The sequence below is a fragment of the Bos grunniens genome, chromosome 26 (genome assembly GCF_055505025.1).
Source record: "Bos grunniens cultivar Pamir isolate PY7600 chromosome 26, Bosgru_T2T1.0, whole genome shotgun sequence".
Classification (NCBI taxonomy): Eukaryota; Metazoa; Chordata; class Mammalia; order Artiodactyla; family Bovidae; genus Bos; species Bos grunniens.
Genome location: NC_141190.1, coordinates 20,818,073 through 20,833,200, shown reverse-complemented (window position 1 = coordinate 20,833,200; position 15,128 = coordinate 20,818,073). Strand labels below are relative to the sequence as shown.

Genomic DNA, 15,128 nt, shown 5'->3' with positions numbered 1-15,128 from the left:
CATCCTCTGTCGTCCCCTTCTCCTCTTGCCCCCAATCCCTCCCAGCATCAGAGTCTTTTCCAAATTCTTAACGGGCTGCCAACTGCCATTCATTCCATAATTTCTCTTACCTCCTCTTTCTGCATTTACAGCTGATTCCACTGAATCAACACACACTTCCATGAGAAACCCATTTGCTGCTCCTAAAATACATGGAGAACGATGAAACTGCATGAGGGTACTTTCCATCCAGATGAAGCTAAACACAAATATTTTACATTTAACAGGTAACTAGGTAAGTACACTAGGGTCCATGCATGCAATGAAATATATCAATGACTGCAGAATCCATTTAAACTTCTTTATAAGGTATATATGCTTAAGAGCAGGGATATTAACATATTTGTTAATATGTAATTCTAGACCAGTTACTTAGCCTAAGTTTTCCCCAAAACTGAGTTTTTTTTGTTGAAAGTTGCTCAGTCATGTCCAACTCTTTGTGGCCCCATGGACTATACAGTCCATGGAATTCTCCAGGCCAGAATACTGGAGTGGGTAGCCTTTCCCTTCTTCAGGGGATCTTCTCAACCCAGGGATTGAACCCAGGTCTCCTGCATTGCAGGCAGATTCTTTACCAGCTGAGCCACAAGGGAAGCCCAAGAATACCAGAGTGGGTAGCCTATACCTTCTCCAGTGGATCTTCCTTACCCAAGAATCGAACCGGGGTCTCCTGCCTTCCAGGCAGATTCTTTACCAACTGAACTAACAGGGAAGCCCCAGAGTAGGTTTTAATACTTACATCAGAGTAAAGAGGATGAGATAATTCATGTAAAGTGAATAGTACCTACTAATTGTACAGGAAGTATTATTAGTTGTCATTCATTAACTATACGTTATTTCCTCTACATGTCTCCAGTTCTCCCTGATCCCCATTCCTGCTCCTAATTATCTCTTCAATCCACAGTGCTTCCAGCTCTATCTCTGAACACTAAAATCTTCCAAGGTTCAAGTCATATCACATTTCCATGATACTTCTCTCTCCCCAGGTAGAAAACTGTGTCTCCCTTTTTTGAACTCAGATCTCTTTATAATCCAAATGTTCCTCTTTAAAAGATTGTTTTCTCTTATTATTATTTATGTAGATAGGTGCCTGATCATTCTTACTTGAACTAAAGTTCCTAAGTAAGGTCTTTATGAGAGAAATCTTTATTACTCACAGAAAGCACACTGTCTAGTGTGCTTATAGTACATAGCTCATAGTACAGAATAGACACACAAAGATTTACTAAAGGCTGAATGATTACATGGATGTGAGAGTTGGACCATAAAGAAAGCTAAGTGCCAAAAATTGATGCTTTTGAACTGTGGTGTTGGAGAAGACTCTTGAGAGTCCCTTGGACTGCAAGGAGATCCAACCAGTCAATCCTAAAGGAAAGCAGTACTGAATATTCATTGGAAGGACTGATGCTGAAGCTGAAGCTCCAATACTTTGGCCACCTGATGCAAAGAACTGACTCATTTGAAAAGACCCTGATGGTGAAAGATTGAAGGCAGGAGAAGGGGACGACAGAAGATGAGATGGTTGGATGGCATCATTGACTCGATGGACATGAGTTTGAGCAAGCTCCGGAAGTTGGTGCTGGACAGGGAAGCCTAGAGTGCTGTAGTCCATGTGGTTGCAAAGAGTTGGACACAACTGAGCCAGTGAACTGAACTGAATGATTATAAATTCATAAACATTCATGTATTTACACTAAAGAGTGTGATGAAAACAGTTTTGAATTTTTTCTGTAAGCACATACTTTTCTTAAAAAAATTAAAAATAATGAATGCATACTTCATGCAATAATATCTAGAGGAATGTTCAGCATATGCTGGTAATTATTACTTCTAAGTGGTAGTATTTAAAATTACTTTTACTTTCTTTTTACTGTACTGCTTGTTTTTTTTTTTTCTACCTAATGCTGCTTTTATAGTTTTTTAAAATCAACTTTCAATTTGAAAAACAAAAATCTATCATTCGCTAAAATCAAACTGCAAATGCCTCATTTATTTAAGAGACTATCAGCCTCAAACTCTGAAAGGGCCAAGTGACACTCTAGGCTCTTAGCCAACAGCACTGCATTAATTCCATGGGTTTCCTGACAGTTCATCCACATCAGCTGTTAGATCAATCTAACTGAACAGTGCTGTAGGGGTACCATTTCCCTCACACAAGACAAGATCTTGGCAGGAATTCCCCAGCAGTCCAGTAATTAAGGGGCTTCCCAGGAGGCTCAGTGGTACAGAATTTGCCTGCCAATGCAGAAGATGTGGGTTCAATCCCCAGGTAGGGAAGATCCTCTGCAATAGGAAATGGCAACCCACACCAGTATTCTTGCCAGGAAATCCCATGGACAGAGGAGCCTGGTGGGCCACAGCCCATGGAGTCGAAAGGGTCAGACACCATTGAGCAACTGAGCATGTACCAGTGGTTGAGACTCTGGTGCTTTCAATGCCAGGGCCTCAAGTTGGATCCCTGGTTAGGAGACTAAAATCCCATAAGCTGCAGGCTGTGGCCAAAAAAAAGGAAAAAAAAAAGATCTTGGCCAGAAGAGAGTAAGGATGCACATAAAAGGCTATGACGAAAAGAGTAAGGCAGTTGTCCTAAAATAAGAAGTTATTTGAAGGGATCAAAGAGATTTGTTTGGAGCAGCAGTTCTCAGTGTAGCTGTCCAGTTAGGTCTGGACTAAGGGCCTCTAAGACACTTTCAGAGTCTGTACAGTGAAATTTATTTTCGTAACAATACCAAGATTTTAGTTGCCTTTTTCACTCTCATTCTTTCACAGGCAGAGTGGAGTTTTCGAGAGGCTACCTGTCATACTGAATGCAAAAGCACTCCAATCGTAATGAGAATTCCATTACGCCAGACATTAGAGATCTGCAAAAATATAAAACATTTGGTCCTATTCTATTTTTTGTTTGCTTAGGAAAATAGTGATTTTTTTTTTCCCCCATAAAAAGTGTCAACATGTAATGGGCTTCTGTTTGTGAAAGAAAGTCGCTCAGTCGTTATCGGACTCTTTGAGACCCCCATGGACTTATCCAGGCCAGAATACCGGAGTGGGTAGCCGTTCCCTTCGCCAGGGGATCTTCCCAACCCAGGTATCGAACCCAGGTTTCTCGCATTGCAGGCGGATTCTTTACTTGATGAGCCACAAGGGAAGCCCTTTCTTTTTAAAAGTCCTGTTTTAATTTCTAACATGTCCAATATCAATAAATTTAACCTATATAAATAAAAAGTCTTTGAGGTTCTCAATAATTTTAGGAGGGTCAAGGCGTCCTGCGATCAAAGTTTCAGAACCGCTAGTTTGGAGGAACCAAGTTTCCGGAGGAAGGACCTGGCAAAAATTCCCTAGCACCTGCCATGCCAGCCGATCCGGTTGCAGCAGGAAGAACTCTTGACTTGGGGCAGCCAAGCTTTACCACTTCGGAGCGGTGTGGCTTTTAGGGACAACCCCTATCCCCGCCGCAGGAGGTTATTAAGCGGTCCCTCCAGGTCAGACACTGATCCAGCGCTGCCGTAAGAGGGTACCAGTATCCTCGTGTGGCTATGGGAAACGCGAGGCTGAGAGAAGTTAGCCAAACTTGAACACGGTCGCACGACGAGACGGGGGGGCGCCGGGATTCGAACCTACACACATATCTGGCTCCAGAGCAGGGCCACTTTCGCCATCAGCCCCTCAGATTCCACACGTTTAAAGCCGAATAACAGATTACGCCTCACAGTGGGGTGTTTGTGAGGAGCAGGAGAAAGTACTTTCAGGGAAATAGCGATTAATCCACTGGCCAGAACCCCCGCCCGACCCGGCCCGGCCCGCACCCCGCAGCAAAGTCGGCCACCGCCCCCATCCCGCCACCTTCCGCACCCGCCTTCCCGGATGGTATCCGCGCCCGCTTCCGCTCGGAGGAGGCCCCCTGCCTCTTCATGCTCCACGCGTTCGTCCCTCGTGCTTCTTCGGTTTCCACTCAAAGAGTCCGGGTTCCAACGCGCGCAACCAGACAGGCGCGTCCTCCCAGATGCGCGCATCCCTGCGCGTCCCCGACGTCCACGCCCCAGCAGCCCCCGCGAAAGCCCATAAACTGGCGCAGGCGCAGTCACTGCTCGCTCCGGCCTTCCCAAAAGGAGGAGCTCGTTTGTGTGACCCGGAAGTGCTTCTTCCGCTGGTGGCGGAGAAAGGAGACCAGAGAGCAGAGGAGGTTGAAGGTGGCGGTTGGGCACTGTTTATAGTATGCAGCGATTACTCTTTACGCCCTTGACGGCCTTGCTGGGGAGCCCGTGTCTCCGGCTCCTGGTTCCTAGGGTGGCGCCTAGAACACAGGTACTGCACTGCAGAGCACTGAGTCGCGGAAGCGGGCATGGGGTGAAAGGGCCAAGAGATATCCTCACACATCGCTCCTTGAAGTTGACAAGGCATTTCATTGTGTCTAGGGCTCCTGAGTCCGGATCCGGACCTACCACTTACTAGCTGTGTGCTGTTAGCCAAGTTGGGTAACCTTTTTGTGCCTCAATTTACTTTTCTGCAAAATGGGGATAATAGCACTTCATAAGTGTTGTGTTAATATACTCAGAGGTTTAGCACATAGTAAAAGCTCAGTGATTTTTACCCATATGTTTGATTTCTGCTCAAAGCTACTGGGTAGTCAGGTTAGGGACTGTAACTCCATTCTACAGAGAAGTAAATTGAGGCTGAATTTGTCTAAAGTTACTTAGTTAACTGGGCTTCGCAGGTGGCTCAGTGGTAAAGAATACACCTGCCAATGCAGAAGACTCAGGAGACTCGGGTTTGATCCCTGGGTCATGGAAGCAAGATAAAATATCAAGTGTCCTGCCCTAGAGAAAGTCACAGTTCATTTGTTTGTAACTCACTGGTCAAATCTTAAGGTCTTGTTATGTAAAGGAACTGTGTATGAAACGAAGTTTGTAGAAGCCAGACTGACCAGACACTGCTGTCCTCTAGCTTAGTGGGAGATAGAGACAACCTCTGTGTGCTAAATGATACATTGCTGTTAGATGGAGAGGTATAGTGTGCTGGGAGAGTGACCCAGCACATGTGTAGGGGGGTCTGGGAATACTTCCTAGAGGAGGTGATATCCAAGCTGAGATCTGTGATAGGTCAGTCAGGGGACAAGTAGAACCCCAGTTAGAGAAAAATCATACAAAAGAAAGAAAATAATCCTTATTTAATCCATATTTAGGTGTAGAGTCAAGTCTGGGAGAAATATGAGAGACAGAAGGTTCATGTAGTGTGGGGATGGATTGGAGGCAGGCAAACCAGTTTGGGGGTAGATGCAGCCCAGATAAGAGATGATGTTTTACCTGGACAGTAGCAGTGGAAATATGACCAGGGTACTTTATACCAGACACAATGAGACTGTGTGAGTAGCAGTGGAGTGAAGCCTTTTCCTCTTTCTCCAGTTGTAATTTGTCTGTCTTGATCCTTAGTGTGGTTGCAGTTGTGGGATCAGGCGCCCCTTGAGGCCAGGGCAATACAGCACTATCTCCGATGTAGCTTTGCAACCTGGAAGGGGTACAGTGTCCCTCCCTTCAAAGGCTGCTGAGCGGGTGGTGGGCCGATGGCTCCTGGTCTGCAGCGGGACAGTGGCTGGAGCAGTTATTCTTGGTGGAGTAACAAGGTGAGTAATTTGTTCATAGTCAGCTGTTTGGATCATCAGTAGACATGCAGGATGACGGAGGGGGAAGGGATCTTAGAAATCATCTAATCTAGCTCCCACATTTTAGCATACAGAAATTGAGGCCTATAGAAGGAACATGTCTGATGGCTTGCCCCACCATAGAACAGTTTAGAATTTTATTAATGCATGCATGCTGTAGAAGCCCTTCATAAAGACTGGTTCAGGTCTTAACTGTTAGCTGTGCATTGTTTGTGTATATTTCCCCCTACAATCAGAGTTCAGATTTGTCACAAAAATTTGTGTACAGTTTGTTTGGATTACATGCAAATAAGTTCCACATCTCACTGTTGGTTCCTGTGCATACTTCATGCTTGGTTGCTTCAGTCATGTCCGATGCTTCGCCACCCTTGGACTGTAGCCTACCAGGCTCCTCTGTCTATGGGATTCTCCAAGCAAGAATATTGCAGTGGGTTGCTATGCCCTCCTCCAGGGGATCTTCCCGACCCAGGGATCGAACCTGTGTCTCTTACATCTCCTCTATTGGCAGGCGGGTTCTTTATCACTAGTGCCATCTGGGAAGCCCATGCATGTTTCTTAGGTCTCTTTAAATCTATAGAGAGATATTATAGATTTGGATTCTACTCCCTCCACCTCCCCTACACCCTTTGCAGTTTTTTGCTATTGTTGAAGAAACCCAGGTCATTTGTACTTTGTAGTTTCTCACGGTCTGGATTTTGCTAATAGCATTTATGATATTTAACATGTTCCAAAAGCTATGACAAACCTAGACAGCATATTAAAAAGCAGAGACATCACTTTGCCGACAAAGTCCCATATACACAAAGCTATGGTTTTTCCAGTAGTCATATATGGATATGAGAGTGGGGCCATAATGAAGGCTGAGCACCGAAGCATCGATGCTTTCGAACTGTGGTGCTGAAGAAGACTCCTGAGAGTCCCTTGGACAACAAGGAAATCAAACCAGTCAAACCTAAAGGAAATCAGCCCTGAATATTCATTGGAAGGACTGATGCTAAAGCTGAAACTCTAATATTCTGGCCACCTGATGCAAAGAGCTGACTCACTGGAAAAGACCCTGATGCTGGGAAAGATTGAAGGCAGGAGGAGAAGGGGACGACAGAGGATGAGATGGTTGGATGGATCATCGACTGAATGGACATGAGTTTGAGCAAACTGGGAGGTAGTGAAGGACAGGGAAGCCTGGCGTGCTGCAGTCCGTGGGGTCGCAAAGAGTAGACATGACTGAGCACCTGAACAACAACAGCATTGTCCCCCGTATTTCCTGTAGACAAACTTGTTGCTTGATTGGGTTCAGGTTGGGGACAGGGAGCAAAATACTTCATAGGTGACTGGATCATTCATAAATATCTGGTGTCTGTTAAAGATGTCAACAGCCCTTGATGATCATTGCCTAAATCTATTACTTCATTACAGTTGCAAAATTGTAATAGGTATTTTATTAGCTCAACTATAAAGAAAAACTTTCTCTCATCAGTGATTTGGTTATGCTGAGGTACAACATGTTAGGAAAGGCAGGATAAACACTTAATTCCTTTCCCTTTATTTATCAATCTTCAAAGTAATAAGTTGGTTCCAAGCATTTTCCAAAAGTGACCAATAAAGTGAGTTTTTAAGTATTAATGAGCTCATAGGTTTAAATATATTAGATTTGTTTCAGTCCATTGCAGTGGTGATGATTTGCTCCAGTTGTCCTATCTTTAGTCAGTGGGAACCTCTTCAGATTGACTCCAGTCTTTCTGACAGGAACCTGGTAAACTCTGATCCTTTGCTTTCTGGGTAAGATGTTCCAGGCTTGTTTTGTACACATCCTGCCTCAGACCTGAAGTTGGCTTTTTTACTTTTGGAACCCTGACCCCTTTTGGTGAAAATACTTTCTAGTGTTATTAAAGTATGTCTTCCTCAAATTCTCTCTGCATTCCCTGTGCCCTTACCTTATGTGTTATGTAGGCTGTAATCAATAAGTTTTTTTTTTTTTTTTATTGTCTTTAAATGCACTCAGTAACCTCAACTGATTTATTTCTGTATCAATCTCTTCCCCTTGTGTAAATAATATTGGCTATGCACTTCGGGCACATTTCTTTGGTCTAAGGGTTGATTTTATCTGTCAGGGAATGCTAGTGAAAGAAGTAAGGAGAGTTTAATGAAATAAAACAAGGAGTAAAGAAATTTGTACCTGATAGCAGCTCTTTCTGACAAAATTCTAAGCAGTAAGAAGAGAGCAAGTTGTCAAAAGAGGAAACAATTAAATGATACGTTTACTTTTATAGGGGTCAAGTTCAGATCTGCTTGCTACTGTAAACCATTTATGAGTAATCGAGTGTGGTGCACACACATATACACACTGAAATTTAACACATACACTCAAATTTCTTCCCTATCTTAAGGTTGACAGAGTCTGGCCTCTCAATGGTAGATTGGCATTTAATAAAGGAGATGAAGCCACCCACAAGCAAAGAGGAGTGGGAAGCAGAATTCCAAAAATATCAGCAATTTCCAGAATTTAAAATGTAAGTATTATAGAAAATTGGGTAAACATCCCAGTAGATCCACTCAATCTTTTTCTTATTTAAAACATTTCAGAACAGTAGGTTCTATTCTTCTTTGATATTTGATTTAGGGATGTTTAGCAAGCTTCCTACTCTAAACCTCCATTTTCAAAGTGATTCTGAGGTGGCTGATGAGGAAGATGGCAGACTGGTCAAGTTTCAAAACCAAGAATGTTCCTGCATTCTATCAGAAAATAAAAATCAGATGGATCTTTCTTATTTTTGACTTCTCTTTTCACCCAGCTTGAATCATGATATGACGCTGGCGGAATTCAAGTTCATCTGGTACATGGAGTACTCACACCGAATGTGGGGTCGCCTTGTAGGCCTTGCATACATCCTGCCTGCTGCCTACTTTTGGAAAAAGGGCTGGCTCACCCGTGGCCTGAAAGGACGTGTTCTTGCCCTCTGTGGTTTAGTTTGCTTCCAGGTGAGATTTACTCGAGTTTGGGAAAGCAGAAATGTTCTCAGGAGCTTCCTAGTGGGCATAGTTTTTAGTAAAGTAATCTTTGAAACAGTATAACAAAGGAGGTAAGAACGTGGATTTTGGTGTCATAGGCCTGGCTTCAAGGCCCAGCTCTGTCACCTAGTAGGGCATGTTGTCTAACCTCTGTAGGCTGTGCTTTCCTTACCTGTAAATGGGGAAAATAATAGACCCTAACGCTTAGGTTTTATGAAAATTAAAAAAGATCGTGATGTTAAGTACTTAGTGTCTGGAATCAGTAAGCCCTCAGTAAATATGTTTTTGTGTCACAAACTCAAAAACAGGGAATTGCAGTTTCTTTCCCATCATGGCGTGCTTTCTGCGTCCTTGGTCTCCTCCCTTTTTCTAACTTGCCTGCTCTATGGGGAAGTGGGATCCCCATGCTAGAATGGCTGTAGAAACAAATAGGGAAATTTCAAGAGAGAAACATTTTGTGGGATGAAGGATCTTTGAATACAGAGGTAACTGAGAGATGTTCAAGTATAAAGGGTGATTAAAGTTATGTAAGTTGAACTTCTCTTAAGGAAAAGAGTGATTTCTGCAGTTCTGGGGTTAGGGAAGCCTGAGAGCCAAGTAAAGGAATGTTAGAGAGGACACATGGGAGTATGTGTGTCAAGATACACAGGCTCTAAAGGAGAGTCTCAGAGCAGCGAAGAAATACCAAAATGTGGTCAGGAGGAAGCTAATTGGTTGATTTAAATCAAAGTGGTAAGAATACCAACTCACGATTAGGAATAAAGGAGGGAGATGGAAGAGACAAAATAGAAGGGATAGAAACAGATAATAGAGTTAGACATTAATAAAAATCTAATACAAACTAGGGATAGTTGGTGAAACAAAGTTTGTTTTAAAATTAAAAAAAAAAAACACTTAAGTCAGACTTTCAGGGAGGCAAACATTTGAAGATGGCAGATAGGATTTTAGGAGGAAGAAAGTGGGGGCTGGCAGATCACACTGTGAACGCCCTCATCTTCCAGCATGCTCGGCAGATGAAATCAAAGTAATTAGAACATCCAGGGTAATAGTGAAGGGGGAAAGAAATAGCCAAAAAGACCTTGAGGAGCATATGTTTATGTTGACATGATTCTGTTAGCTGGGGAGGGTTGGCGTGAAAGGGCTGTACCTTATCTGATATGACTAGAACTGACAGTTTGGTTAAATGAAGAGTCAGTTAAACAGGGAATCGTAGAATAATAATACATACCTTAAACTTTTGCACTTAAGCATGTACTTTCATTATAATTTTTTAAAAAAGGAGTAGAAATTTAGACACTGGCAAACCAATTTGCCTGAAAAACTTTACAGATTTTTATAACTTGCCCTCCCACAAACTTAATAATTGTCTGTTCCCACCTAACATGAGAATAATTGTTTTTAAGCAATTATCTTTGTCAAGCTTCTCCAAAGCTTTCACAGTCTAGTTTAAGTTTTTATCAAATCACCTGTCTTTTTACTTTCATATTTCACTATGTACATAATGTTAAATTATGTCAAGAATTTGTCCAAAAGGTCTTGTCCAAAATACACGTTTGTGTCCTTTTCTGTATTTGGCTCTTCAGGTCAGTTCAATTACTCAGTCGTGTCCGACTCCTTGCGACCCCATGGACTGCATGCAGCACGTCAGGCCTCCCTGTCCATCACCAACTCCCGGAGTTCACTCAAACTCATGTCCATCGAGTCCGTGATGCCATGCAACCATCTCATCTTCTGTCGTCCCCTTCTCCTCCTGCCTTCAATCTTTCCCAGCATCAGGGTCTTTTCAGATGAGTTAGTTCTTCCCATCAGGTGGCCAAAGTACTGGAGTTTCAGCTTCAACATCAGTCCTTCCAATGAATATTCAGGACTGATTTCCTTTAGGATGGACCAGTTGGATCTCCTTGCAGTCCAAGGGACTCTCAAGAGTCTGCTCCAGCACCACAGTTCAAAGCATCAATTCTTCATCACTCAGCTTTCTTTATAGTCCAACTCTCACATCCATATATGACTACTGGAAAAATCATAGCTTTGACTAGACAGATCTTTGTTGGCAAAGTAATGTCTTTGCTTTTTAATATGCTGTCTAGATTGGTCATAACTTCTCTTCCAAAGAGCAAGCGTTTTTTAATTTCATGGCTGTAGTCACCATCTGCAGTGATTTTGGAGCCTAAAAAGTAAAGTCTGTCACTATTTCCACTATTTCCCCATCTATTTGCCATGAAGTGATGGGACTGGATGCCATGATCTTGGTTTTCTGGATTTTGTGTTTTAAGCCAACTTTTACACTCTCCTCTTTCACTTGTACGAAGAGGCTCTTTAGTTCTTTTTCACTGTCTGCCCTAAGGGTGGTGTCATCTGCATATCTGAGGTTATTGATATTTCTCCCAGCAATCTTGATTCCAGCTTGTGCTTCATCCAGCCCAGCATTTCTTATGATGTACTCTGCATATAAGTTAAATAAGCAGGGTGACAGTATATAGCCTTGGCGTACTCCTTTCCTGATTTGGAACCAGTCTGTTGTTCCATGTCCAGTTCTAACTGATGCTTGCTGACCAACATACAGATTTCTCAAGAGGCAGGTCAGGTGGTCTGGTATTCCCATTTCTTTCAGAATTTTCCAGTTTGTTGTGATCCACACAGTCAAAGGCTTTGGCATAGTCAATAACGCAGAAGTAGATGTTTTTCTGGAGCTCTCTTGCTCTTTCAGTGATCCAGTGGATTTTGGCAATTTGATCTCTGGTTCCTCTGCCTTTTCTAAATCCAGCTTAAACATCTGGAAGTTCATGGTTCACGTACTGTTGCAGCCGGGCTTGGAGAATTTTGAGCATTACTTTACTAGCATGTGAGATGCGTGCAATTGTGTGGTAGTTTAAGCATTCTTTAGCATTGCCTTTCTTTGGGATTGGAATGAAAACTGACCTTTTCCAGTCCTGTGACCACTGCTGAGTTTTCCAAATTTGCTGGCCTATTGAGTGCAGCACTTTCACAGCATCATCTTTTAGGATTTGAAATAGCTCAACTGGAATTCCATCACCTCCACTAGCTTTGTTCATAGTGATGCTTCCTGAGGCCCACTTGACTTCGCATTCCAGAATGTCTGGCTCTAGGTGAGTGATCATACCATCGTGATTATCTGGGTCGTGAAGATCTTTCTTGTATAGCTCTTCTCTGTATTCTTGCACCTCATCTTAATATCTTCTGCCTCTGTTAGGTCCATACCATTTCTGTCCTTTATTGTGCCCATCTTTGCATGAAATGTTCCTTTGCTATCTCTGATTTTCTTGACGAGATCTCTAGTCTTTCCTATTCTATTGTTTTCCTCTATTTCTTCACATTGATCGCTGAGGAAGGCTTTCTTATCTCTCCTTGCTATTCTTTGGAACTTCGCATTCAGATGCTTATATCTTTCCTTTTCTCCTTTGCCTTTCATTTCTCTTCTTTTCACAGCTATTTGTAAGGCCTCCTCAGACAGCCATTTTGCCTTTTTGCATTTCTTTTTTTGGGGGATGGTCTTGAGCCCTGCCTCCTGTACAGTGTCACAAACCTCCATCCATAGTTCTTCAGGCACTCTATCAGATCTAATCCCTTGAATCTATTTGTCACTTCCACTGTATAATCGTAAGGGATTTAATTTAGGTCATACCTGAATGGTCTAGTGATTTTCCCTCGTTTCTTCATTTTCAGTCTGAATTTGGTAATGAGTTTGTGAACTGAGCCACAGTCAGGTTCCGGTCTTGTTTTTGCTGACTGTATAGAGCTTCTCCATCTTTGGCTGCAAAGAATATAATCAGTCTGATTCGGTATTGACCATCTGGTGATGTCCATGTGTAGCGTCTTCTTTTGTGTTGTTGGAAGAGGGTGTTTGCTATGACCAGTGCTTTCTGTTGGCAAAACTCTATTAGCCTTTGCCTGGCTTCATTCTGTTCTCCAAGGCCAAATTTGCCTGTCATTCCAGGTGTTTCTTGACTTCCTACTTTTGCATTCCAGTCCCCTATAATGAAAAGGACATCTTTTTGGGGTGTTAGTTCTAGAAGGTCTTGTAGGTCTTCATAGAACCCTTCAGCTTCAGCTTCTTCAACATTACTGGTGGGAACATAGACTTGGATTACTGTGATATTGAATGGTTTGCCTTGGAAATGAACAGATCATTCTGTTGTTTTTGAGATTGCATCCAAGTACTGCATTTCAGACTCTTGTTGACTATGATGGCAAGAGTGAATGTCAACTTTTTAGGCATCAATGAACTAAAATGGACTGGAATAGGTGAATTTAACTCAGATGACCATTATATCTACTACTGTGGGCAACAGTTCCTTAGAAGAAATGGAGTAGCCATCATATTTGGCTCTACTTCAGTTCAATTAAATTCACTCAGTCGTGTCTGACTGTTTGTGACCCCATGGACTACAGCACGCCAAGCTTTCCTGTCCATCACCAACTCCCAGAACTTGCTCTAACTCGTGTCCACTGAGTTGGTGATGCCATCCAACCATCTCATCTTCTGTCGTCCCTTCTCCTCCTGCCTTCAGTCTTTCCCAGTGTCAGGATCTTTACCAGTGAATTCTTCACATCAGGTGTCCAAAGTATTGGAGGTTCAGCTTCAGCATCAGTCCTTCCAATGAATATTCAGGACTGATTTCCTTTAGGATTGACTGGTTTGGTCTTCTTGAGTCCAAGGGACTCTCTAGAGTCTTCTCCAACACCACACTTCAAAAGCATCAATTCTTCGGCTCTCAGCTTCTTTATGGTCCAACTCTCACATCCATACCTGACTACTGGAAAAACCACAGCTTTGACTATAGGCTTCTACTCCAATAAAATGTTAATCTAAACAGTGGTTAAGTATTTATGGTGCTGTATGTGGAAATTGGGTAGGTCTCAATTCCTGGGTTCCTAGGGATGTGGCAGCATATGGAAAGGAGGGGTCAGAGGATACTCATTTTCTCAGGGAGTCAAGTTGTATAGACAGCTTCAATCTTGTTTTGTTTACCCTTTTTCTTTGTGATTGTAGGGCCTGTTGGGATGGTATATGGTAAAAAGTGGATTAGAAGAAAAACCAGATTCCCATGACATCCCTCGAGTCAGTCAGTACCGCCTTGCTGCCCATCTGGGATCAGCCCTTGTGCTCTACTGTGCCAGCTTATGGACCTCGCTCTCCTTGCTGCTTCCTCAGCACAAGGTAAAGTCAGTCTGTATTGTTTACCACACATGTGGACAGGGTCCGAGATGGAAATTCTGGTCCTACATGAAAGTTCCATGTCAAAACGCATACATTCCCTTAGCAACATCGATCAGTTTACTAGAAGCTGGATATAACCAAAGTTTAGAGAAACAGTGAACTCTGAGACTCTGGATAGCTTCAGGATGGCAAAGTAAAACCTGCACTTATGCTTTGGAGCAGGAGTGGCTTATTCAAAGGATAATTAGTATAGGAACCAAATATTTTGTCAGCATTGCCAATCAAGAAAAAGATGAAAACATGAGTTTTAGTAAAAGAAGGAATGAATACCAGCAATGACAGAATGATCTCTGTTCCAAGGCAAACCATTCACTATCACAGTAATCCAAGTCTGTGTCCCCACCAGTCATGTTGAAGAAGCTGAAGTTGAACAGTTCTGTGAAGGCCTATAAGACCTTCTAGAACTAACATCCAAAAAAGATGTCCTTTTCATTATAGGGGACTGGAAGTTGACCACTTGACTGTGATTCCCAGTGGGATGATGGTGGAGAGGTGAGGAAGGCCAGAATGAGAGTTGCTGGTGGACCTTAGTGGCCTACAAAGGCCATGTTAAGTTGTTTATTCTTTCCATGGGGACCCTACCGTTCAGCAGATCTGACAATATACTAAACCATAGTGATCTCACCTAAAAGTATTTTCTTTGTATGCTGATTAAAAGGAAATACATTTTAAAATGCGTATTATTTTAGGTGTCAAAGTCATGGTTGGCCTGAATAACCTGTTCATGGAGTGAGGTTTAGGTTGATAGTAGGACTTTTAAGTAGAATCATCTCGTAGGTACCTGGAGCCAGTGATCTGGATCCCAGTAAGAATAGGAGTTGTTGACTAGGCACTCATCCCACAGGGAAGCCAGATGGGGTTGAAACATTGGTATAGTAGGTGATTGACATCTGACTAGTTCCTATTCTTACTTTCAAAGCCAGACTTATAAAACTAATCTACATCTATAGCTGTACATCCTAACAACCCATTCTTTTTTTCCACTTCTTGTCATCCGGCTTCCCCATCCATATCCGTCTACACATTGACTCCTACACTTGCACATATCAAGTGTACAGTACTTAGTATAGTCTCCTAAGTACTCCTAACTGAATGGTACTCTTAAAGGTTACCAATGACTTTTTAATTATTAATTGTTCTTCTCTTTTTGTTTATTTATATTCCACTAATTACAGAAAGGATTTG

General features: G+C 42.6%; 2 protein-coding genes across 18 annotated transcripts in view; one reads left to right on the top strand and one right to left on the bottom strand.

Moving 5' to 3' along the window:
- CUTC (cutC copper transporter) overlaps positions 1–4,072 on the bottom strand; it is a 33,110-nt gene extending 29,038 nt beyond the window's left edge. For 8 of the 14 annotated variants that reach the window (XR_015155170.1, XR_015155175.1, XR_015155174.1 and 5 more), the window contains exons 1-2: positions 3,889–4,072; positions 111–182 (exon numbers count right to left, since the gene is read on the bottom strand). Coding sequence is in view for 5 of the 14 variants with exons in the window: in XM_086377212.1 (XP_086233338.1) it covers positions 111–182; positions 3,889–3,949 (133 nt within the window). In the remaining 9 variants the exon portion in view is untranslated. Of the gene's footprint in view, positions 1–110; positions 239–3,888 lie in introns of all 14 variants that reach the window. The other 6 variants (XR_015155171.1, XR_015155176.1, XR_015155173.1 and 3 more) reach the window with 2 other exon arrangements.
- Positions 4,073–4,162: 90 nt separating this feature from the next.
- Positions 4,163–15,128, top strand: part of COX15 (cytochrome c oxidase assembly factor COX15) — a 46,921-nt gene continuing 35,955 nt past the window's right edge. For all 4 annotated transcript variants that reach the window (XR_015155169.1, XM_086377204.1, XM_086377205.1 and 1 more), the window contains exons 1-5: positions 4,163–4,341; positions 5,466–5,656; positions 8,083–8,205; positions 8,488–8,674; positions 13,716–13,883. Coding sequence is in view for 3 of the 4 variants with exons in the window: in XM_086377204.1 (XP_086233330.1) it covers positions 4,252–4,341; positions 5,466–5,656; positions 8,083–8,205; positions 8,488–8,674; positions 13,716–13,883 (759 nt within the window). In the remaining variant the exon portion in view is untranslated. The remainder of the gene's footprint in view (positions 4,342–5,465; positions 5,657–8,082; positions 8,206–8,487; positions 8,675–13,715; positions 13,884–15,128) is intronic.